Source organism: Colletotrichum higginsianum (assembly GCF_001672515.1).
Source record: "Colletotrichum higginsianum IMI 349063 chromosome 7 map unlocalized unitig_7, whole genome shotgun sequence".
Lineage (NCBI taxonomy): Eukaryota > Fungi > Ascomycota > Sordariomycetes > Glomerellales > Glomerellaceae > Colletotrichum > Colletotrichum higginsianum.
Genome location: NW_017263917.1, coordinates 4,205,555 through 4,230,382, shown reverse-complemented (window position 1 = coordinate 4,230,382; position 24,828 = coordinate 4,205,555). Strand labels below are relative to the sequence as shown.

Here is a 24,828-nt window from a genome sequence, read left to right as displayed (position 1 = left end):
GGAAGAGACAATAATTTCTACAATATTATTTCTTAAAATCTAACTCTTATCGTTATCTAATACTAAAAACTAGGTCTTTATTAGTTAAGAATCTACTTTTTAATAAATAGTTAGAAAAGGGGCTTTTTCTAGCGATAAGGAGTGGCCGGCTCGCTATGTTGGCCGACTCGCTATGCGTGTACGTTATATATACATGTATAGACAAAATACGGTTTGATTGAAGTATTGAATCAGGGAGTCCTTTTTTTATCAACCGCTTTTCCTCAGGGCATCTACCTGCCACCAGGAGCAGTCGCCTACTTCTTCACAGGAATCCCTGGATGGCCTCCCAAAATGCGGCAGGGTCTTCCCACATGGGGAGATGGCCAGCGTTGGGCACAATCTTCAGCTCCGCCCCGCCGTCTCCTACCAGGTCCTTGAACCCGTCCATCGCCTTGACGAGCGCGCCTTTGCCGTCACCGTCGCCGACGACCAGCAGCCCGGGGACCTGACAGGACGGCAGCGCCGGCTTGAGGTCATAGTCCCACAGCGCTTGGCAGCTGTACCTGAACCCTTCAACGTTGTTGCCGGCGACCATTTCCGTCATGGACTTGACGACGCTCGCCTTCTCCATCGTTGCGGGATGGAACCAGCGGCCCACGGTCTGCTCGGCCAGCTTGGCGATCCCCGCCCCGCCGTCCTCCTCCGCCACGGCGATGCGGTCCTTCCACGCCTGCGTGTTGGCTGCGCTCGACGTCACGTTGAAATCGCAGGCGACGAACTTCTTCAGCCGGTTCGGGTACTTGAGAGCAAAGTTGGTCGTCGTCGCGCCGCCCATCGATACTCCCACCAGCGCGTGCAGCTTGGGGATGCGCAGCGCGTCCAGCACAGTGCGCAGGTCGGACGCCAGCAGGTCCAGCGTCGCCGGCACGGGCGGGCCGGGGATGGAGTGGCGGCCGCGCGTGTCGTAGCGCAGGATGCGCAGGTCGGGACGCTGCTCCTTCAACAGCTTCACGACCGGGTCCCACATGTGCAGCGAGGTCAGGAGCGAGTTGCAGAAGGCCACCGTCGGCGCATCGTCCTTGGCACTGCCCTCCAGCCGGTAGGGGATCGACAGCTGGTCCTCGGCCGTGATGTAGGAGCTGATGGCCCCGTCCGTCCCGGGAACGGTCGTGGTCTTGCCGTCCGGGGCGGTAAACGTGCTGGCCGAGGCCGGGAGCTTCGCCAGGTTGGACAGGTCGCGAGGAGCGGGTCCGAAGACGTAAAAGAGCGAGTACGTGCGTCGGTTCTTGGCCGTGACGCTCTTGGCGACCTCGGCACCCCAGGCAGTGGCCACGGAGGCCTTGTGCTCCGGGCCGCCCAGGCCGTTGGTACGGGCGTAGTCGTGCAGTGCGAGGTAGGTGGTCTTGCTTCCGGCTCCGTCGCCAATGGACGAGACCTTGAGGAGGCGAGTCCTCAGCCAGCCGGGGACCTTGGTCAACATGGGGATGTGTTCCTCGCCGTACCACTTCTTGAACTCGTGCTCGGCGGACTCGTCCCTCAGGGTGGTCTCGACGGCGACCAGCACGATGCCCTCGGCTTCCTTGTCGGAGAGCTGCTCGATGGGCAGGAACAGAGGGGCCTTTTGCTCGATGACCAGGTCGTAAAAGTATCTCGTGACGTCGACTTGGCCAATGGTCTCGGCCTCGCGGGCAGAGCGGTTCGCTCGGAGGGTGGTGTAGGTGGGTGTTTCGAGGAGCGACATGGAGGTCACGTCGTAGGTGGCGAGGAAGGACGGCTCCTGGCCGTCGGTGGCGCGGTATCGCAGGCCGTTGGTGAAGATTTGGGGCAGACGCAGGCGGGTCGGGCCGTGCTCGTTGTTGTACCACTCGTGGAACTGCTCGAGAGCCAGGTCGGGCTTCGGCTGCATAGTAACGTAGAGCATTCCGGGGGTCGCCATGGTGGTGTCGATGGTGTCGATCGGCCGTGCTCGTGCTGGCGGTGATGCTGAAGCGTTCTGGATCGAAATCGACTGGAAAGAGAAGACCAGAGAGGAAGATCCGTCGAGAGACTGACCACCGGGAGTTAGGTTACGTTATGTTACTCCAGGTGAAGGGAGAGAACAAGAACAAGCGACTTCGGCTTCCGTGGGAAGCTCGGGGCGGGGCGGATGACGATGGCGGGGTCGAAATTGGGCGCAGAGGGGGTCCGGCGTCGTTCGGGATGTCGACACGGCAAGGCAAAGCTTCGGTCGGAGTCTGTGGATCAACCAACTCAATTCAAATGCCAGTTGATGACTGTTGTAATGTAACCACACCAGAAGGTAAGGAAGGTTTCATTGTGCACTAGGTAATTAGTAACTCGGTCCACGTGTAGCACTGGTATTTCAATGCGACTCGACCCGGGTTGGGGTTGCGCGGTTTGGGGGGGGGGGGGTCGTCCATCTAAAATATTCAAGCGGGTTCACGGCGGAAAAGTGTTCTGCCAGCGACGCGGTGTTTGGAGTGTTTGATGATTCTTCCAGACCAACGGGTTGCGGCCAGCCAGCCAGCCACCCGCCAGCGAAGTCGGCCACGTGGGAGCGACAGGTTGTAGACTCGGTAGTTAACATTGTGTTTTAAAACATTTGCTCTCAGTAAGGTGGCTGTGTAACGACTTCTATAGTTGTTGAGTTACAGGCCCTCGGAGAGAGGACTTGTTAGCTCTCTCTACCTTAGCTGACTGCTTAGCAGCAACAAAGAGCCTTGCTACAGGCTTTGTCCTACCTAAGGTAGGTAGGCAGTATTAGGCTTTGGAGGAGCCTAAGGCGCCTAGGAAAGGGGCTGTCAAAACGATTTGAACACTGAACGACTCCAACTCTCGTCGCAACATGCGTAGTCAACGATCGACCCCCTTTCGCTGCTCCAGCTCAAGCTCAAGCTCAAGCGAACGCGACGTGCATTACCTTGGTCGGGCATGATTGGGGGAGGAGGACTTGCGGCGCCAACTGCTGAAAGAAGAAGAAGGGCGTCGGAAGGGTTACCGCCAGTTATGACGGCAGACTGTCATCCCTTACACCCCCCCCCCCCGCCCCGGGGAAGGCCGACAGTGACCTTCGCATCAGGGTGGGGCCGAAGATGGAGGTGGTCTGAGCTTGGCATTGGAAGTACTGAGAAGCACCAGGGGCCGTTGCCTGTACTCGCTAAAGCGCCTAATGACTGGCTTTCGGACAGCGAAGAGCCCGGCGTAACGTTTGTCCGTTGGATGCGAGTTTCCCCTCAAGGAAGGTTATTCTACTTGCGGTTAGTGTTTTTTAGGTACCTCGACACGTCCCTCTTTTAGGTACCTTAGTCTCACTGCACCGTCCCGGCTGCCGCTTGTGAAGGGACCGAGTCTCCGCAAAGCTTCTAGAGCTTCAACACTACTTACAGTACAGATACAGATACAGATACAGATATTTTGTTCTTTTGACAGAGCTTCCTCCTTCAACCGGAGACCAAACTCCATGCCCTGCGTCCCAATGGGCTTCACAACTTCACAGCCTCGGCTCGTCTCCGTGTCTGCTTAACCCCACCTCTTGACCTCGACCGACCCCGGCTCACTCTGGCTGCGGTGTGCTGCTTTTGTTTGCTACTTTTGTTTGCTGCCTCTCTCTCTGTACAGATTGGAGACTGAAGACTGCAGCCTGCAGCCTGGCAAACAACCAGCATCTTAACACCGGCCATCCTTCACCGTCCGCCGTCCACCCCGCCGCCGTCTATGTCCTCGATCCATAATCCTCCTCCTACACTTACGAGGCCCCCTAGCCCTCCACCATATTTCCCTCGTCTGCTTTCCTTCACAACACTTAGGTTATCTTCCAGGCCCCAACCAAGCCAAGCCAGTGAACCTTCGTCACATCGCTCGTCACCATGGAGGTGTTTCTCTCCAACGTCCCCCCACACCTGACGGACCGCACTCTGGAAAAGGAGCTGAGGCCGTACATGAATGCTTTGGGAATTACCGAATGGTCCTGCTCATCCAAGAAAGACAATAGGCTCGGATGGGTCATCTTTCTCTACCAGGAGGATGCCAACAAGTTCTTGAGGCGCCATGGGAAGCAGTCCATGGCCGGGTCCGAATCCACACGCATCTTCAGCTCAAGGGATAGCACCAGCACCGGTGGCGGTGGCAGAAAGGGGCTGAGGGACAAGGCGAATCTTTATCTCATGAGAGTCCCCGTCTTCGTCACCCAAAGTAACAAAGCACCGGACCCCTTCGCCCTCAAAAGCCTGACCCATCGTTTGCAGGACAAGTTTAACCAGCGAGACGCCCCCGATGACAACGACTCCATCAAGTTTGCCTTTACCCACTTGGCCTGCGGACACAACTCATTCGGTGGTGGCCAGAAGGCCCTCGTCTTCCATCAGCAGTACCGCTTCAACCAACGTGGCTTGTCCAAGTTCTGCAAAAGGATGCTGGTCCTCAAGTTCGACGACGCTGGCAAAGTCGAAATCCCCTACTCATCCGTTGTCGAAATGATCCACAGCTCACAACCTACCACTTTCACTCTCGTCTTGAGCGAGCCCCCACGCTTCTACAGCTCCAAGACCGATCTCCAAGAGACCATGTCTCGCTTGAGCCTGGGCCCTCGCAGGCCGCAGCAAAAGTCGCTCGTTCGCTGCCTTGGCATCCCTGATGCCAGAGACCATGTCAAGTATGCTGGCGCTTGTCTTGTCTACCAGATCGCTGTCTTTGACCCCGACTTCGACCACAAGATGATCGCTCTCGAGAAGAAGGGGTCGCTGGGCATTGCCCACTCTCATGTCCAACTCAACCAGACGCCCGCCCACGGCATGGAAGATTACCATAGTTCATGGGCTCGCTTTTATGACCTTTTGGCTGCTGCCGGTCAGCGCAACACAATGCCTTTTGGCATCCTTGTCCAGCTGCAGTCTCTGGTGTGGAACAACTTTCTTCATCCACGCAGCGCACATGTCATAGCCGACTCGTTGCAGGCCATGTTTGCCAACGCAAAAGCTACCAACAAGCCCGAGCCAATCTCAGAGCAGGCTTTCAAGAGCCTACGCGAGAACACACACAATGGCATTTTGTTTCCCTGCCACAATACGGACCCGAAATTACTGGATCCTACCGAGATCCTAGATCATCTCTTCGTCATTGAAAAGCCACTCCGCTCCGAAAAGGACTACAGGAGCGCCCTGCTCGAACCCAACATGGGAAACCACCACGCGTTGGTTTTCAAGGCCATGGTGACGCCGACAAGAATCACGCTCCACGGACCTGAGCCAGAGCCCATGAACAGGATCCTTCGCAGGTTTCCCAACCAGACAAGCTACTTCATTCGTGTTACGTTTTGTGACGAAGACGGCGGCGATCTGTTCTTTAACCCCAGAGTATCCTACGACCAGATATTCGATCGCTACAGGGAGGTTCTCAACGGGGGCATACCCATTGCTGGTCGAATCTACCAGTTCCTCGGCTTCTCTCACTCCTCACTTCGGTCCCACTCGGCCTGGTTCTCTGCCCCATTCGTGGACGATGGCGGAAAGCTGCAACTGTACGGCAACATCATCAAGGCCCTTGGCGATTTTGAGCACATCGAAATACCGGCAAAATGCGCGGCGCGCATCGGGCAGGCCTTTTCCGAGACCCCGACCTTCATAAAACTCGCTGAAAATCGCATCAGGCACTCCAACATACCGGATGTCAAGTCGCAAGACGGGGACATTGAAAGGGTGTTCAGCGACGGCGTCGGAACAATCTCCCAAGACGTCCTCGAGCTGGTCTGGCCGCGTCTGCCCCGCGGCTCACTCATTCCCACATGTCTCCAGATCCGCTGGGGCGGCGTCAAGGGCATGTTGTCGCTGGACTCGAGGCTGATGGGCCGAACCATCTGCGTCCGGAGAGAATCCATGGAGAAGTTCCCGAGCAACGACGTGGAGAATCTCGAGATCTGCGATGCGGCTTCGAGGCCACTCAAGCTGGTTCTCAACCGCCAAATGATCAAGATCATGGAAGATTTGGGCGTTGACAGCAACTTATTTCTTCAGTTGCAGAAGAAAGAGGTCGATCGTCTGCGCGCCGTCACCGCGGACGCCTACAACACCGGGACGTTTCTGCATCTGCAGGGCGTGGGCTCGACTTTCTTTCTTCCGAGCCTCATCAAGAGTCTCAAGAACTACGGCATCGACTACCGACGAGACAGTTTCCTGAGAGCGGTTGTCGAGTCCACCGTGCTGCAGGAACTGCGGCTGCTCAAGCACAAAGCGCGAATCCCCGTCCCGGAGGGAGCGACCCTTTTCGGCATCATGGACGAGACGGGGTTCCTCAGAGAAGGCGAGGTGTACGTCTGTTATGACACGTACAAGCGCCCTGGAAAGTCTCCCATGAAGAATTCTCTCAGAGACGGACCAGTGCTGGTGACCCGATCACCAGCCCTCCACCCTGGTGATATCCAGTACGTCAATATGAGAACGCCGCCGCCAGGCCATCCGCTGCGTAATCTCCGCAACTGCATCGCCTTCAGCCAGCGCGGACATCGCGACCTGCCGAGTATGCTGAGTGGTGGTGACCTTGACGGCGACCTCTACAACATCATCTGGGACAAGGCAGCCGCACCGAAACGGACGTTCAAGGCCGCCGACTACCCCAGAGTGACACCGGAGCCTCTCGGCCGCCCGGTAGAAAGAAAGGACATGGCAAACTGGTTCGTTGACTTCATGAAGTCGGATGTCCTCGGCTTGATCGCCACGCGACACCTCATCCTGTCCGACCAAGACCCCGTTGGCACGCTTGGGCAAGACTGTCTCAAGCTTGCCGGCTTGCACTCCACCGCCGTTGATTTCTCCAAGACGGGTGTTGCAGTCGAACCGAGGGACATCCCCAAGGCGCCCCAATTTCGACCTGACTTGTGAGTGCACTCCACCAACGGTCAACGACGTGCGCATTTTTAGCCTTGGCTGTGAGACGGCTAACAAACCCACCTCCATCCAGCCTTGCTCCTGCGCCCCCAGCTCAGCTTTATGATCGGACGCAGATCAACTTCCTCGGTCGAGACGAGGGGGTTGACGATGACGATGAAGATGCGGCAGGGCCCAATCACAAGTACTATAGGTCGGAAAAGATCCTGGGCGTACTTTATCGAAACGTCGACGAGAAGCAGATTTGGGATGAAGACATCAGTCGGGTTGTGTCCAAAACCGGCCCGTCCGTCTGGGCCCAGTTCGTCGGGCTCATGCAGCGCAAGATCAAAGAATATAGCGCTGGACTCATCAGATGGGAGACGAGACTGGAGGAAGCCAAAAGCCTGCGCAATGTGTGAGTGATGGTAAATTGCGCGAGTTGCATGAAAGAGGGTGGGCTAACTGTCTGTATGCGTGCCAGCTACGAGGACACTGTCGGTGGCTTCATGACACAGTACTCGGACAGCCACATGAAGCAGCTCACCGAAGTCGAGGTGTTTTGCGGCTCCATCTTCAACAAGTCAGGCTCGCAGACTCGACGGCAGAAGGACAACTCCAAGAAGCTCAAGCAGGAATTCGATCGGCTCGCCGAGCACATGACGCAGCACATGAGACGAAAGGCCCGGAACACCGAGGTTCAGGGCGCAGAAGCGTACAACGACATACACAATACCTTGTTTGCCAGCCAGGACGATTACTATGAGCGACTTCTCGAGCCCAACAGGGAGGCGTTGGAGGTGTCGTATGCGTGTCTGATGGTAGGTATGCAGACGGAGAACGAGAGCGAGTACGAGTCCTGGGGGCACCTGGAGAGCTTCAAGGTGATTGCGGCCAGCGTCCTGCTCAAAGAGCTCACGGAGCTGGCCAACCGCGTCAAGGGCGGTCGGTTGGTCGATGGTGACGAGGGTGGAGGCGGGGGCTTTGTTGGCGTGAGTTCGGGGTCGTCGTTTTCGTATGCGTACAGCGGCTACGACGTCGATGTCGGACAGTTTCCGAACTACGGATACAGTCAGTATTTGTGAGGTGACAGGTTTCGTTCGATATATGGGGGTGGGGGGTGGGGGTGAGTCGGCCATTGCGATTATGTTAATCCTGTGAGCTCAGATGTACGAATGATTCCTATGCTTACAGTAGTACATTAGTGCTAACCTGACTAAGGACAGCCTAATGTTAGGCTGACTTACATGCGCACCCTAGGCCTAGCCCCTAGCCTTATGCATTATTTGAACCTAAATGTATTTATAAGAAACTCTAGTAAAAGAATATTCTTTTAGTAGTAGGGTATTTATATATACTTAATTAAGTCTAGCCTATTTTTTAAATAATTCTTATACTTATAACGTGGCTGATAAGCGAGTCGATCAGACAAGCGAGTCGATCACCCAACCACGACTACATTACAAACCCAAGAAGACATCAATATCAACACCACTAGATCAATTAACGCTACTAAGAATTCTCTTCCTCAGTCGTTTCTACATCAAACTGACACGTTCGCGCATTGTGTCCTGTGTTTCCGCACACGCCACACCGTCGTTGACCCGATTCAGTCCTTGGCTTACGACCACTCCTCCGACGCGTTTCCTCATAAACCTGTGCTGTTGCGTCCCTCTGCGACTGTATATCCTCTGCATCAGCTACAGTAAGACTTCCTCCTTGCTGGAGACGCATTTTCTTAGCTCTCCGACGTCGGCTTAGTGTGCTGTTTTCCTCTCGAAGAGTTTTGTTCTCCGCCCTCAGGAATGCATTCTCATGCATTATTCCTAGTGTTCCTTTAAGAATATAGTCAACGTCGTTATTGATAGGTGTTGGGGAGCTATTTTGATGACGGGCAATTCGATCCTTGATCAGTGTTGACTGAGAAGTTGCTTCTGTTGGGTTGTTTGGTGTCCTGGAAACCCAAGGGAGCGGTGTTGTTGGAAGTGATCCTGGAGGCGTTGGAGTGCGTAACTTGACGTCCAGCTTTGATAATACACTTTCTGCACTCAGAGGGACAAGCCCGGAGCCTCTGAAACCTCCCTGGATATTCTTTCCCGTAAGTGCTTGTGTAAAGGCCTCACGAAACGCTGGAAAGAAGTCTTCCTTCGTAATATGGGTTACACCTCGCCGCATCTTATCCTCAATTTGTCGACCGTACGCCGTTTTGAGAGGCCCAAAGCATCCTACATCTAAGGGCTGAAGTAGATGAGATGAATGAGCCGGCATACAGAGTGTGACGATGTTACTCTCCTGACAATATAGCTCAAAACCTGCGGAGTGGTGGCTTTCATGCCCATCGACGATGAGGAGGCGATGAGGACCTCTTGCACGTGGCTTTGAATGACAATCGAAGTGTTTGACCCAATTTAGGCCTATCTCGTTTGTTGTCCATCCGTTTTCAGATGTTGCGATAACCCAGTCGTGTGGGAGATCTGTTTCAGTGTACCAGGTTGAGAGGTGATAATGGCCTGCAACGATGATGTATGGCGGGACGCTGTAGCCTGACGAACTTATGGCTTGGATAACTGTAACCCATTCCCGATTACCAGGCTGCACCATTTTCGTGTTTGATCGCCTTTCAGCACTCGTTACAACCATGCCAGCTGCGATCTGGCCCATCATGAAACCAGTCTCATCAAAGTTGTAGATATCAGACTCTTGGATACCGTACTTTACGATTGTGTTCTTCACAAGGGCAAACCAGCTGCAAATAGCCTGTGGATCTTCGCATTGGGCTCTCTTGTAGTCATACTTGCGAAAAAAACGCGTCCGAAGCTGTGGTTGTCGTTTGATGAAGTTCGACGCCCAGCGCTTCCCAACCGGTCGCGCGCCACGGTCGGCAAGCAGGTGATTGGCCATTTCTTCAACACCACTGATCCGGGGAGGAAACGATCGGGCATCTAGGTCAAGAATGTACTTAACTAGCTTCTCTTCTTCAAGCAGCGTCAAATTCCGTAATTTCGGCATGATGTCGCGTCGCGAAGGTTTTCCATTAAGTCGGTCGCGTAATGTTGTGAAGGGTACTGAATAGATCCGTGCTGCAGCTCGAATACTAAGATTTGGAGTGTTTTTAATCGCTTGAACCGCTAGGATCAATTGCGCTTCTTTGTTTGATGACGACATTCTTTATGGTCGATGGACGTGTGTTGAAAGCGGGAAGATGGTATGATCGCGGTTGGGTGATCGACTCGCTTGTCTGATCGACTCGCTTATCAGCCACGTTAATTTAATTATTTTTAATATTTATTAATTAATATACTCTTATATAGTAAGGCTATAGTTATAGCTATAGTTAAATATTAGGCTAATTACCCTACTATAGGAATATTACTTATAATAATAAGTATTTAAATACTTTTAATTAAATTAATTTTATTCTCTCTTTATTATTTAAATTTATAAAAATACTCTATAGAGTAATTATTAACTTTATACTTTATTAGTAGTTAATTACTAATATGTATTATAATAGTATTACTTATATCAATATTCTTATAATTCTTAAGAATAAAATTAAAGTGTTACGACCCAACAAGTTACAGGCGACGAGAGCCCCACCCGGCCAGCAGGACGCGGGCGGCACAGCCTTTGTATGGACAAAAGACAGGGTTAAGCAGATGACTCCCCCGGAACGGAAGAACTATGGTACAGGTCACGTGGAGATAAGATTAGATTAGATCCGTACGCCAGAAATACGGAACCCGTACGCCAAGGATACGGCACCCGTATGCCAAGAGTACGGCACCCGTATGTTGAACATACGGATGCCTCTAAAACTACATGAGCGGACTTGTATATAGGATGGACTTGGACGCACTCAAGGACAGACTCCCATAGCTCTTCAGCAATCAACTTTGTGATTATCCCCTCGGATACTCTCGGCACCCTTCACTAGTGACACACGTTACAAGACCTTTGTTGAGTATACGACTGATCACCGTATCCTCTGAAGACCTGATCCTTTCAGCACGACTTACAGCACTGTTCCCCAGCTTCGTTGCCTCAGCTTCTGCTAATAGACACTACCACGGAAAGCCGACCGTAACACTTTGATTGCTCCTGTTCAGTAAGTTGACCCTACGAAGCTAACGAACAGTACGACACGATGGCTTCTAAAGCAACCCCCGCGACTCCCGCTCCTGCCTCCAAGGGAAAAGCTCCCATGCCCCCCAAGACCCTGGACGAGGAAATGAAGGACGCCGAGTCCTCTGATAGCGATGACGACGCTACAGAGCTAGCCAAGCAGCTCAAGAAAACCCATCGAGACATGGCTCGTATGCAGGACGCATTCAACAGCAACGCAGCCGAAGTTACTAGACTCCAGCAAATGATCCAGCAGAATCCCGAGCGTGCCCAGCTCATGGCACTCCAACAGGAAGTTAATACTCTCCGTGCGGCAGCCAACATCATCACCACCCCGCACCACGACGGACGAGAGAAACTCCGACTTAACTCCCCCCAAGCTTTCGACGGAACCCCAGGACAACTCAAGGGATTCCTCACTCAAGTTCGAGCTTACCAACGATTCCACGGAATGAGTTTCAAAGATGAGGCTGAGAAGGTCATCCACGCGGCCTCCTTCTTGAAAGGACGAGCCCTCGCTTGGTTCGAACCTCACCTCACCGACTTCATGACCAACGAGTGGGACGGACTCAAATCCGAAACCCAACTCATCTTCCAAGGATACCACGGATTCGAAAAGGCACTCCTGTCCCTCTTTCAGGAACCTGACGAACAACGACAATACGAACGCGACCTTGCCAACCTCAAACAGAAAGGCGCAGCCACTCATTACGCTGCAGAGTTCAGACGCATCTGTGCCAGACTCGACTACACCGACGCTACCAAGATCTTCTTGTTCTATGAAGGACTCAAAGAAGATGTCAAAGATGAACTCTCCAAGCAAGACCGACCAGACGACTTCCTACAGTACGCGGAACTCGCTGTCAAGATTGACAACAGACTCTTTGAACGAAGAAAGGAGAAAAGCGAAAAACGAGCACCCGCCAACTCCGGAAGGAAGTACCAATGGCAACCCCAACGACAATCCCAACAGAACTACCCTCAGCGCAACGGACAAACCGAGCGCCCCAGAGGAAACAACTGGCAGAACAACCAGAATCGCAACAGCACTGCCTACGGGCACCACAGCGGCCCCATGGACCTCAGCATAGCCCAGAGAGACAACAAAACACGAGACTTCAAGTGCTACAACTGTGACAAACCAGGACACATGGCCAGAGAATGCCGGCAACCCAAGAAACAGCGATTCCAACCGGTACCCGAGAAGAGCCGACAAATCAACATTGCCAGCAAGGACATTCCCCACGCCTCGCTCTCATGGACCGCATGCTATGACGACAATTGCCTCACCCACCAAGACAGCAAAGAACAATCGGGATGGTATCCCAAGCCCCCTAGAACACTAGCCATGGCCAGGTCAGGATACGAAAAAACAGGGATATGCAAGACCCCTAACGAACACCAACGACAATGTGTCGATGTCCTCCGACAAGTCTGCGGAATCGCCAGCTACCAGAAGATTCCCGACGCAAGGAAAGGACTCATGAAGGACGACCCATCCAAAAAGAAAGAAACCCCTCGAGAACAACCAAGGACTCTCGCAATGATGCGACGAGGCCCCAACCAGAAGCTCACACGCAAAATTAACGAACAACTCGACGAGATGCTCCAGGAAGGACAACTTGAAGAAGTCAAGAGACCTATGCTTCAAGGCCTGATAGCACCAAACGGACAGATCGACATAACTGCACTCGACCAAGCTGCAGCTGCCGATCCCCGGGACCTACGAACATGGACCTCCAAGCAGAGGAAAGCGTATGAACACGCTGCAAGCGACCACCCGCAAGGGCCAGACAGCTTGGATTACGATTCAGAAGAAACACCCAGCTACAGAATCACGCCTAGCCAGTACTACGAAACCTACATCGCATCTAGCTCTGACGAAGAGAGCCCGGAACCCCCGAAGCGACCAGAATACCAGATCATCCACCCAGCGGACGACAATCAATCAGTCAAGTTCCACGGAACTGCATACAAAAAGAACCACCCACCTACGCCACTTGTGCCAGGAGACCACCCCCTACTCGATCCCAGCAACCGGAACCATCAAGACTTGTTCTGGGCCGAATGCCTGGACGACAACTGCAAAGACCACAAGAAAGGCAAGAAGAAGTTCTACTTCTACCCACGACGCTACACAGAAGAACCCATTCAGGATGTCTATCTACACAGACAACTCCCCTTCTGGACAATGCGACTCTATGAGGAAGGAAACATTGCGACCTTCGCTCCCGACCCCGAGTACCCTATGTCGTGCTACAACAACGACCAAGGATGGCAACAATGCAAACATGACGAATGCCTCATTCATTCCAAGGCAAAGGCAAGAGCCTGGAGGAAGGCACAGGAAAAGAAACAGCCAAAAAACTGAAGACGCCTACGAAAAAAGGGCAACGTACGGCGACAACCTATAAGACCCTATGTGCAACCTACGACGCAGCACATTTTGAACTGGACATCGAGATCCAAGGACGACGAACGCGCGCAGTCATCGACAGCGGCGCCCAAGGAGACTTCATATCGCCCAGACTGGTGAATGAACGAAAGATACCATGGCAGAAGAAAGAACGCCCGTACGCGTTACGGACGGTCGAAGGAGAACAAGTCGAGTACGGCGGCGGACTCATTGTTTTGGAGACAGTGCACCTCCCTTTGCAAGTTCATGGCCAGAAAGAAGAACTCCAATTCGACATCACAGAGATAGGAGACGCCGATGTCATCCTAGGAATCACATGGTTACGAAAGCACAACCCACGAATAGATTGGAGAACCGGCCAACTCCAATGGTCAGATTCAGTCACTGAGCAGCACTGCAAGAGCCAGGCCTCAAACGAATCTTCCAGAGCACCTCTTGACGACACCATACAACGAATCCGATACGTAGCCTATCTCCGGGAGATACGGCCTTCCAAGACGGTAGCCCCGGCAGTATCAGATCAGGGATCAGATCCACTCCTAGCTATTCCAGAGGAGTACCGGAAGTACGAAAAGCTGTTTGCCCCAGAGTTGGAAACAGGCTTACCAGAACATGGACCTTACGATCACGAGATCCCTCTCATCGAAGGCTCCCACCCGAAGTTCCATCCGATATATGGACTCAATGAAACAGAACGAGAGGCACTCGACAAGTACCTCGACGAGAACCTCAAGAAGGGATACATCAGACCCTCTGAGTCATCAGCAGGATACCCTATCCTGTTTGTGCCCAAGAAAAATGGCAAACTACGACTATGCGTTGACTACCGACAACTCAACAGCATTACGAAGAAGAACTGTTACCCGCTACCACTCATCTCAGAACTCCGAGATTTGCTACATGGAGCAAACTGGTTTACGGCCCTCGACCTCAAAGGAGCCTACAACTTGATCAGAATGAAGGAAGGCGAAGAATGGAAAACAGCGTTCCGAACACGTAAAGGACTCTTCGAGTACCTCGTGATGCCTTTCGGACTCACCAACGCACCCGCCACCTTTCAGACAATGATCAACCACGTCCTCAGCGAATTTATCGACATATTCGTTGTCGTCTACCTCGACGACATCCTCATCTTCTCACCCACCCTTGAGCTACACAAGGAACACGTACACAAAGTCCTTCAGAAGCTCCAAGACGCCAAGTTATTGGTAGAAGCGGAAAAATGCGAATTCCACAGCAAGAAAGTCGATTTCCTAGGATACACCATCACCCCAGGACAAATCGAGATGGAAGCGAAGAAAGTACAGGCAGTCAGGGACTGGCCTACACCTCAGAACGTCAAGGACGTCCAGTCGTTCCTAGGATTCGTCAATTTCTATCGACGATTTCTCAAAAGTTACGCAGGAAGCGTGCAATGCATCCAGAACCTCACACGGAAAGACACCCCATTCGAATGGACCGAAGAACGCAACGACGCATTCGAGAAAGTCAAACAACAAGTCAGCTCAGAACCTGTCACTCGAATCCCCGACCCTAACAAACCTTTCGAAGTCGAGACCGACGCCTCAGACTTCGCTATGGGCGGACAACTTGGTCAACGCGACGAAGAAGGAAGACTACACCCTTGCGCCTTCTTCTCCAAAGCATTCCACGGACCAGAATTGAACTACCAGATCCACGACAAAGAACTCATGGCAATCATCGAAGCATTCCATGAATGGAGACCACAACTATCCGGTACGAAACACGAAGTCCTCGTGTACACGGATCACAAGAACCTCGCACACTTCACAACATCCAAGAACCTGAACAAACGACAAGTCAGATGGTCAGAATTCCTTTCGGAATACAACTTCCGGATCATCTACAGAAAAGGAACCGACAACGGCAGAGCCGACGCTCTCAGCAGAAGGACGGATCACGAAGTCCCCGTTCCAGAGGAAACACAAGTTATCCTCAAGACAGACAAGAATGGAGACCTTGTTCCAGCACAGAAACTCCTCATGATCGCCAGACGAGTCATGATTGGCACGACCAACAAAATGACGCATGAGATGATCAGAGAGATTCACAGTACTCGAGCACACGGACACCAAGGAGTTACCAAGACCTGGAAACGAATTCGACAACATCACGACCAGCGAGTAACAAGACAGGACGTCGCAGACGCAATCCGGGATTGCGAACCCTGCAAGAAAAGCAAGAACAGTCCACACAAACCCTACGGACTCATTCAGCCACTGCCAATACCACCAGCAGCATGGCACTCGATCTCTTTGGACTTTATCGTCAAACTACCAAAGTCAAGAGAACCACTGACGAAGGTCTATTACGACAGCGTTTTGGTCATTGTGGACCGACTCACCAAATACGCTTACTTCATTCCATACCTGGAAGCAAGTACAGCAGAAGACCTTGCGTACACGTTTTTGAAATACATCATCAGCAACCACGGACTACCTAACGAAATTGTATCAGACAGGGACAAGCTGTTTACTTCGAAGTTTTGGAAATCTCTGATTTCGCAACTTGGTGCAGACCACAAACTGTCTACCTCTTTCCACCCGCAGACCGATGGTCAGACCGAACGAATCAACCAGATACTCGAACAGTATCTACGATGCTATGTCAACTACGATCAAGACAACTGGGTACCACTGTTGCCTACAGCCCAGTTCGCCTACAACAGCGCAGTCGGAGAAAGCACTCTCCACTCCCCATTCTACCTGAACTACGGATTCGAACCTACCGCACATGGAGAACCACGCGAAGGACCACGGGCCCTGAAGGCCGTGGCCGGAATCAATAAGATGCGCGAAATCCAGACAAACGTCTCCCAAGATTTGGAATTCGTCAGAGAACGAATGAAGAAATACGCCAACACTTCAAGGATTGGAGGACCATCCTTAGAAGAGGGAGATAGCGCCTACCTCATACGACGAAATATCAAAACCAAGCGACCTAGCGACAAATTGGACTACAAAAAACTCGGACCTTTCGAAATTCTTAAGAAGGTCTCGCCAGTCAACTACAAGCTAAAACTACCCGATACGATGAAAGTCCACCCAGTCTTTCACATCGCACTCCTCGAACCAGCACCACGCGGATCACACACTGAAGACTGCATCATCGTTGAACCCAACGAACCAGAATACGAAGTCGAGCGAATCATCGACCACAGGAACGAAGACGGTCATGACGAATATCTCATTAAGTGGAAAGGCTACGGACACGAAGACAACTCATGGGAACCAGTCAAGAACCTCCAGCATTCCCAGGAGCTTCTACGGGAGTACTCCAGCTCTCAGACCGCTCCGGAACTAAGGAACCTAAATCCGCAAACTCCTCGCCAATCCCGAAGGAAGGCCAGTCGACCTCGTTAGGAACCCCTATGGATTGAAGATCACCCACGACACCCTGCTCGTGAGCATCCAAAGCAGAAAGCAACTCGTCATCCTCCAGCTCCTGCAGACCCCGAGAAAACGTCTCGAGATGACGCTCCTTAACCTTCTTGCGAATAGTACGAATTCGCGCCAAACGACCCGCCGCTTCAGCCACCTCGGCCTGAACACGAGCAAGCTTCTCATGAAGCCCCAGGAGAGCATCACTCGCTTGCTCCTCCTTCTCCTCCCATTCCTGACGCTGATCACTCAGGCGTCGCACTACCCTTGTCAGCACACCACCAAGAAGACACCTCACGACAAGAACAAAAAACTCACGGCTCGACGCCACCACCACGCCATCGCAAGGGCGCTTCAGGTTCTTGCAACCCTGGCAGACTTTGGAACCCTCAGCAATCCGACATGGACGCTTCGCGCGGAAGCAACGGGTACAAGGCATGGTATCAGAAGAACCAAAACGATCGAAGACGTCGTCACACGCTGAACGAAGTGCTGATTTGGAGTCCCTTGACTTTTGGACGCGACCTGTCATGTTGTCAACATCATGATAAACAGGGACGCAGAATTGACGACTCCCCAACCTGGGAGACACTACCTACTTATGGGTCTTGAGGACAAGACCTTTGGAGAGGAGACCTGATGTTACGACCCAACAAGTTACAGGCGACGAGAGCCCCACCCGGCCAGCAGGACGCGGGCGGCACAGCCTTTGTATGGACAAAAGACAGGGTTAAGCAGATGACTCCCCCGGAACGGAAGAACTATGGTACAGGTCACGTGGAGATAAGATTAGATTAGATCCGTACGCCAGAAATACGGAACCCGTACGCCAAGGATACGGCACCCGTATGCCAAGAGTACGGCACCCGTATGTTGAACATACGGATGCCTCTAAAACTACATGAGCGGACTTGTATATAGGATGGACTTGGACGCACTCAAGGACAGACTCCCATAGCTCTTCAGCAATCAACTTTGTGATTATCCCCTCGGATACTCTCGGCACCCTTCACTAGTGACACACGTTACAAGACCTTTGTTGAGTATACGACTGATCACCGTATCCTCTGAAGACCTGATCCTTTCAGCACGACTTACAGCACTGTTCCCCAGCTTCGTTGCCTCAGCTTCTGCTAATAGACACTACCACGGAAAGCCGACCGTAACATAAAGTCTAAATTTATTATTATACTCTTAAGTAATAGTTAAAAGTCTAGGGACTATTAAAGAACTCCTAAATGTACTACAAAGCTTAGCCTAATTTAGTCTAGAAGATCTTGTCAGATTGGCAAGGGTAACCGTGATGGGTCAATTGTGCGTATATTAAGTGTGTGTAGTGTGTAACTATTCTTGTGTGCTGCAGCTGCACCCTGCCGCCCGACTAGGCCTTTGGCAGCCCCTTTCTTAGGCGCCTAAGGCCACCACGAAGCCCACTGCCCGGGACGAAGCCTGTGGCAGGCCCTTCGTTGCCGCCGAGCGGCCGGTTATGCTGGCCGATAAGTCCTATCTCCGACGCCCTTCGTGGCGCCCTTCGTGTGCGTTACCCTCCAATTCAACACGCCCCCTCAGGGAAGGGCTTCTTGACGGCCTTTACGGTCCACGGCCGTGAAGGGCGACGGCCCCTTCGCTCCGTTGCTCCTTGAGCGCGCAAGAAGGCGTTTCCTGCGTTCGTTTTGACGCTCACGGGGCGCGCGGGAAGTCACAGGCTTCCTCCACGGCCCATACGTCCTCCTTCATCATCTCGGCCTCCAGTCGAGCCTCGTCAGCAGCCAGATCTCTAGCGCGGTTGCTCTCGAGAATGACCTTCTCGTTGGTCATATTGAGCTGTTGGATGAAGGCGTCGTGTTTTGTCATATCCAGGGCCTTCGTGAGGCCGTCTGCCATAAGCTCTGCAGACGGGGTATATGCGACGTCTACACGCCTTTCGGCGATTTCTTGACGCAGCCAGTGGTTGTGTATATCGACGTGACGGAGCTTCGTACGGAGCTTCGAGAGCTCACTCGTAACCAACTTAACCGTCTGTTGGTTATCGCATTGTATACGTATTGTCGTGGGCTTTTGCTCTTTTGAAGCGTACGTCGCGCGCTCGCCGAGCTCACTGGGGAGCTGGACTTGTAAGCGCGAAATCAATCGGCTTGCGAAAAGGGCTTCCTTGGCGGCCTGCGTGAGCGCTAGGAGCTCTGCTTCAGTTGTTGACGTTGTGACGGTATCTTGCTTGTTGGCCCGCCACGCGACGAGGCCTCCGAAAAGCTTCATGGCGAAGGCCTGGGAGCTCTTTCGGCATAGTGTATTGTCGCCAAAGCTCGCGTCAGACGCCACCTCAAGGGCGTCATTCGCGCTGCCTGGGGCGGCGCCGAAGCAAAGGCAGAGGTATCGCGTTTTGTATAGGTATCGAAGGACTCTGTCAGCGGCCTTCTGGTGGACTTCGCTTGGGTTTTGATTGAATCTCGCGAGCCTGCTGGCTGCGAAAGCGACGTCCGGCCGCGTCATCACAGCGGCGTATAGGATCGTCCCAACTTTGCGTTGATAACGGTTGATTTCGCTGGGTTGCGCGTTGCCTTCACGCGGCAGCAACTCCTCCTTTGCCATCGGAGTGTGCTTATGAGAATCGTCGTCTAACACGTCAGCGCGCGTGGGAAGCAGTTTCTTACACTTCTCGGCGTATACCGCCTGTGAGAGCCAGAGTCTCCGTGTCGCGCGGTCGCGAAGGATCTCAAGGCCTAAAAACCATTGAAGTTTTTCGCCGCCTTCAAGGTGGTATTTGCCTTGAAGGGCACGTATCTCGGCCATTGCCGCAGGCTCATGGGCCTTCGGAAACGCCAATACGCAGTCGTCAACATAGAAGAAGAATGTGACCTGGCCCTTTTGCCAGCAGCAGTCTTCGCCTGCAACGCGTTGAAAGCCTTGCGCCAACAGCCCACTTTCCAGGTGCCTTTGCCACAGCAGAGGTGACCGACGCAGACCGTAGAGGGCTTTCTGTAAGCGTAGGACTACGCCTTGTTTGCGGTATCCTGGAGGCATCTCCATATATACCTCCTCATCGATATCTGCGTGCACAAACGCATTCACTGCGTCGTATTGCAGCAGCTCGAGGTTGAATCGGGCGGCCAAAGCCATCAGTATTCGGAATGACATACCTGCAAGCGTTGCGGCGTACGTATCTCGCGCGTCTTTCGCCTGTTGGTCTCCACGTATCACGAGCCTTGCCTTCACCTTCGTGAGGCGGCCGTGCTTGTCAAGCTTGTATGTGTATACCCAATGGCAACCAAGAATCTGGTTGCCGCGCGCGGACGCTTTGGAGACCTCTCGCCAAGATCGCGAGAGCTCGTGACCTTGTAGGTGACTCCTTTCAGCATCTCGAAAGGCGCTTTCAAGCGGGTGAGTTGCCAGCTGATTGTGTGATGTGGGAAGAGGGGGCAAGTCTTTCCAGTGGGTGCCACGCGAAGTGGCTGCTTCAGTGACGGTTCTTGCGTCGTTACTACGCCTGCGAGCATGCTCAGCGGAGCGCGTAGGAAGCCCCTTACTGTCTGCCTTTAACTGCTTCCGGCCCGAAGGCCACGCGACTGCGAGCTGTTGGAGCCCTGTCTCATGCGCTTTTAGATCGTCCGCCGTGCTGTTAAAGCATTCAATCACGGGTTGATCTACACTTGCCGCTGGGTTCGGGTGGCCAGCCCGCTTCAGCAGCGTACAAGTGCCATCCATCAATCGTTGCGTGGTCTTGTGTTTTTGGTGCGTGCGTCCCGCCAGAAACGCAGCCTTGAAGGACTCGCGTAACGGCTTCGGCCACGTCTTTTGTGTAGGAATGGTATTACTGCCGTCTATGGGCAGATGAGATCCCCTTTCTCGCTCCCTCACGCCTAGCGCAGTTGTAAGCGCAGTGAAGAAAGACGCTCTCGGCGGCGTCGCCGGCGGGGTTATCAGTTGGAATCTTGCTTCGGTGTGCGGTGCCGGCCCGGAGGGCCCGTCAGGGCGGCCTTCTCGTGGGCCTTCAGACCTCCGGTCTTCACGGCCGTGGACCTCTGAGGGCCTTTCGACTATACGGTCGTGAAGGCCAGAGGTCCTTTCGACTTCACGGCCGTGAAGGGCAGGGCTGCCGTGGGCCGCCCCCCCAGCTCGCTCGGCGTGCTCTGTAATCTCGTCTGCTTCTTCGTCAGCCGTGTGCGTAAAGCTTGTCTCGCGCGCTCCTTCGCGCACAAGGCGGTCAATAGTCTGCTGTATTTCGTTGAGATCTAATTCTCGCACGCTTTCAGCAAGGCCTTTGAGATCGCCATTGAAAACGGCGCCTTCGTTGAAGACGACGTCGTGCGTTGTGAATACTTCACCACGAAGAGGGTTCCATATGCGAAAGGAGTTGCTGGAGCTGTAGCCAACGAGGTAACCTATCCAAGCACGTGGGGCAAGCCTTTGCCTGCGCTGTTTGTGAAGCTGGGTATCTGCAGTAAGCGCGTATGCTTTGCAACCGTATATTCGAAGGTGTGAAAGGTCGGGCCTTGCGTAGGGAGCCTTTTCCTCAATCCAGAAGTGCTCATGCCACAGCTGGTATGGAGTCTTCCAGCCGCGGGCTGCCTGCGGTGTGCGGTTATAAAGGTAAGTGGCTGCAGTGTATATTTCAGGCCAGAGTACGTCTGGAAGGCTTGCGTCAATTGCCATACTGCGGGCTTTTCGCTTTATAACAGCAGCAATGCGCTCTGCAGCGCCGTTTTGCGCTTGGGTATTCGGAGCGCTCGCCTCAAGGCGTATACCGCGTGCTTCGAGGCTCGCGACGATTTCATGGTGGCGAAGAAGTTCGTTATCCGTCTCGATGACCTTTACGCGGCAGTCGTATTGGGTGTCAAGGAGCGCAAGGAAGTCTGTGATTGTCGTGAGCAGGACGTCTGTGGTCCTTTGGCGTAGGTAAAAGTCCCAAGTAAGGCCACTGCCTCGGTCAGAAAACAGCATGCAAGACTTATACCCTGCGTAGCCTATTTCGAGGTCGTGAAAGTCGATGGCCAAGCGATCGCCAGGCTGCGCTTGAGCAGCTGACTCTCGTGGGCTTCGACGGATCATTCGATGGGCTTTGCCTTGAGCGCAGGCGTCGCAGTCCACCGTGGTGATCTGTTGACCTTCAACACCTTGAAGGCGTACTCCACGGGCTGCGTTGACGATCCTTTTGAGCGCTTCTGGGCCTGGGTGCCCAAGGCGCTTGTGCCAAGTAATAAGGTCGCCAAGAATAGGCTTCCGGCGCGTGGCCGTTGTGTATGCGTGTCTCCTGCGCGTAGGAGGTGCTTCGTCTAACCGAGCAGCCGGCAACGGCACAGCTGCCGCAAGCGCGGCCTCCGAGCCGAAAGGCCGATGGTCGAGCACTTGTTGGTCGTGGATTTCGTCAACGTACGCAACGAAGGACCTGTCTGCCCTTCGAAGGCAGTTATTTCCTGGGCTGTTATCCCACCAAAGTCCTCGTTGCCTGAGCTTCTTGAAGGATACGAGGTTCGCGGCCAACCCAGGGCAAAGGGCCACTTCGAACAGGGTGAGCTTCGTAACGCTGTTGCTACGTGCCTTTAGGTTGATCTCCGCGGTCCCATACGCTTCGATAGGCAATTGCTGCGCGCCAGCCCATAGGAAGTCTCCATGGGGCGCGGCTCTCAGCGTCTTGAACCATAAAGGACTATTGAAAACGTGTACTGTAGAGCCTGAGTCTAGTATGGCTGATCCTGCAAGGTGGTATTGATTGTAGGCAGTGTGAAAGGACGCTGGAGATAGCTTCCCTCGGCAGCTACCATACAGTCAGTTAGGTAGGTTAGCTGCTTGTCTCACCTGCCTCAGGCGCTCCGCGAGTTCTGGGTCGTTTCGGACGCGCTCATCGATAAGGGCTTGAGTCGTTCGGTTGAGTGGCTTGCCATCCCTTCGCAGGTGAGGGAGCGCGTAGAAACACTCGTCTATTTGGTGCCATGGGCCAAGGCACAGTTGGCAGCCGTTGGTGCGCTTGGCAAAGGGTATCTCAGTGGCGCTCGTGCTCGACCTTTCGCGCTTGGCGTGTACGCTTGCCTCACGTGAGGTCATTGGCGACGACGACGAGGTTGAGGCTTCAGTTGGCACACTGAAATCCCTTGGCGGTTGGCTTTGCCAACGGCCTCCGCGGCCACGGCCTCTGCCGCCGCGGGCCCTATTGTTGTTGCCACGTTCTTCTTGGGAGGCATTGTTGCCGAGGTTGGTTGGGCCAAAGGCGCCTCGCGCGGCCTTTCTTATAGGCTCTGCGTCGTCTGCGGTCTGAAGGAAGCGTCTGACGTCGGCTAAAACGCTCCCTGGCGTAAGGGCGTCCCTTTCGGCTTCGCGGACGTGGGTTTCGTGGTATACGTATACCCAACTTGAGATATATGATCTCGCGAAGGCCGTTGTGAAAGGCGTGAACCAAAGGCTTGACGTCTGGGCCTGCGGCAGGCCGCTCGCAGAGGCTTCATGGAGCGCCCTTTCCCACTTCGTGATCCAGTCTTCGACGTCTCGTCGGTTGTTGAGGGGTTTTCTCGTGGGCGCCGTTAATACGGCATCGTACGCGACTTGCGCGTTGTTTCTGCGTTCGAAAGGGCGTATGCCGACGCGGGCCTCAAGGGCCTTTATCCATTGATCGACTTCCTTATCTGAGGTACAGCAGTGAAGCTTCAAGTCGATGGATACCGTCTGGCGAATCCATTCTTGAAGGTCACAGTATCGTTGAAGGCGCTTTTCTTGCGCTCTAAGCTCTTCGTTATATTCTGCTCGTCGGGCACGGTATAGGGCAAGGTCGGAGGGTGAGAGATCCTCCATTCCGTGCGCCCGCGGCGTATCGTTGTCGGTGTGCGGCAACAGGGTGCCTAGCTCCGAGGCCGTCGGGGTGACCGTTGCCGAGCGCGTTGACCCCGCCGGGCGCGTTATAACCCGCGGGTGGTCGCTTGGAGAAGGCTTTATAGGCTCTTCAAGGTATTTCTCAAGCGTCTCGTGCGTTTGGCGCGTAGCAATCGATGGGTCAATTGCGGCCCAGAGCTTATAGGCCTTTGCTTTCGTCTTCAGCTGGTCGAACCAGAGGACCCAATCGGTGGTCGCGTTGAGGACCGTTTTAGTGGTATCATTGCTCATCCTAGCGTTATAGGCACTTGTGAATAGCTTTGCGGTGCTCGTTACTGTCGGTGTATAGGCGTATGAGACTCTTAATTGTCAGATTGGCAAGGGTAACCGTGATGGGTCAATTGTGCGTATATTAAGTGTGTGTAGTGTGTAAGTCAGACTACCCACTTTTCGGCACCCCCCCCATTTCGGCACCCCAAAAATGCCTCAAATGCCTCATCACCAGAACATACCCCTCAACTTTCAACATCAACAACATTTTCTATACTTATGCGAATAACCTCATTTTTTCCTCAGAGCTTCTTTTCGACCTTATGGGCCAGTATACCGAAGATGAAGTCAATCAGGCCCTTGACGCAATAACCAACGGCATGCCCATTAAGAGGGCTGGTCAGGTGTATGGCATCCCAAGATCAACACTTCAGTATCGGATTAAGGGCACTCAACCAAGGTCAATTGCCTTTTCTGACCTGCAGAGACTTTCTGTTAGTCAGGAGGCTAAACTGGCTGAATGGGTTCGCATTCAGCATGCCCTTGGTGTTGCCCCAACCCATCTGCAAGTGAGGCTATTCGCAGAAAGGATCCTCCATGCCATGGGGGATACAGAGCCTATAGGAAAAGGCTGGATCCAAGCCTTCTTGAAGAGGAATCCATCAGTCAAGGTCCAGAGAAGTCGCCCTATCGATTCTAGGCGTGTTAATGGGGCATCTACTGAGGTCATCAGGGACTGGTTCAAACTACTCGCCATACCAGAGATCACCAGCATCAAACCAGCTAATAGATACAACATGGATGAGACTGGTATCCTTGAGGGCCAGGGATCTAATGGGCTGGTGCTGGGCATGTCTGAGACGAAGTCTGTACGTAAGAAACAGCCTGGATCAAGGGCATGGGTATCCATCATCGAATGCATCTCTGCCCTGGGCCATGTTCTGAATCCCCTCGTTATCTATAAGGGCAAGGCAGTCCA

General features: G+C 53.4%; 2 protein-coding genes across 2 annotated transcripts; one reads left to right on the top strand and one right to left on the bottom strand.

Moving 5' to 3' along the window:
- Positions 1-304: 304 nt before the first annotated feature.
- On the bottom strand, positions 305-1,918 carry CH63R_10956 (putative Alpha/beta hydrolase; the record flags this gene model as incomplete). Its single annotated transcript, XM_018305930.1, has 1 exon — positions 305-1,918. The coding sequence occupies one exon, from the start codon at positions 1,916-1,918 to the stop codon at positions 305-307; it is 1,614 nt and encodes a 537-aa protein (XP_018155354.1).
- A 1,930-nt stretch (positions 1,919-3,848) lies between these two features.
- Positions 3,849-7,924, top strand: CH63R_10955 (RNA-dependent RNA polymerase; the record flags this gene model as incomplete). Its single annotated transcript, XM_018305929.1, has 3 exons — positions 3,849-6,850; positions 6,934-7,257; positions 7,324-7,924. The coding sequence occupies 3 exons, from the start codon at positions 3,849-3,851 to the stop codon at positions 7,922-7,924; spliced, it is 3,927 nt and encodes a 1,308-aa protein (XP_018155353.1).
- Between the last annotated feature and the right edge of the window lie 16,904 nt (positions 7,925-24,828).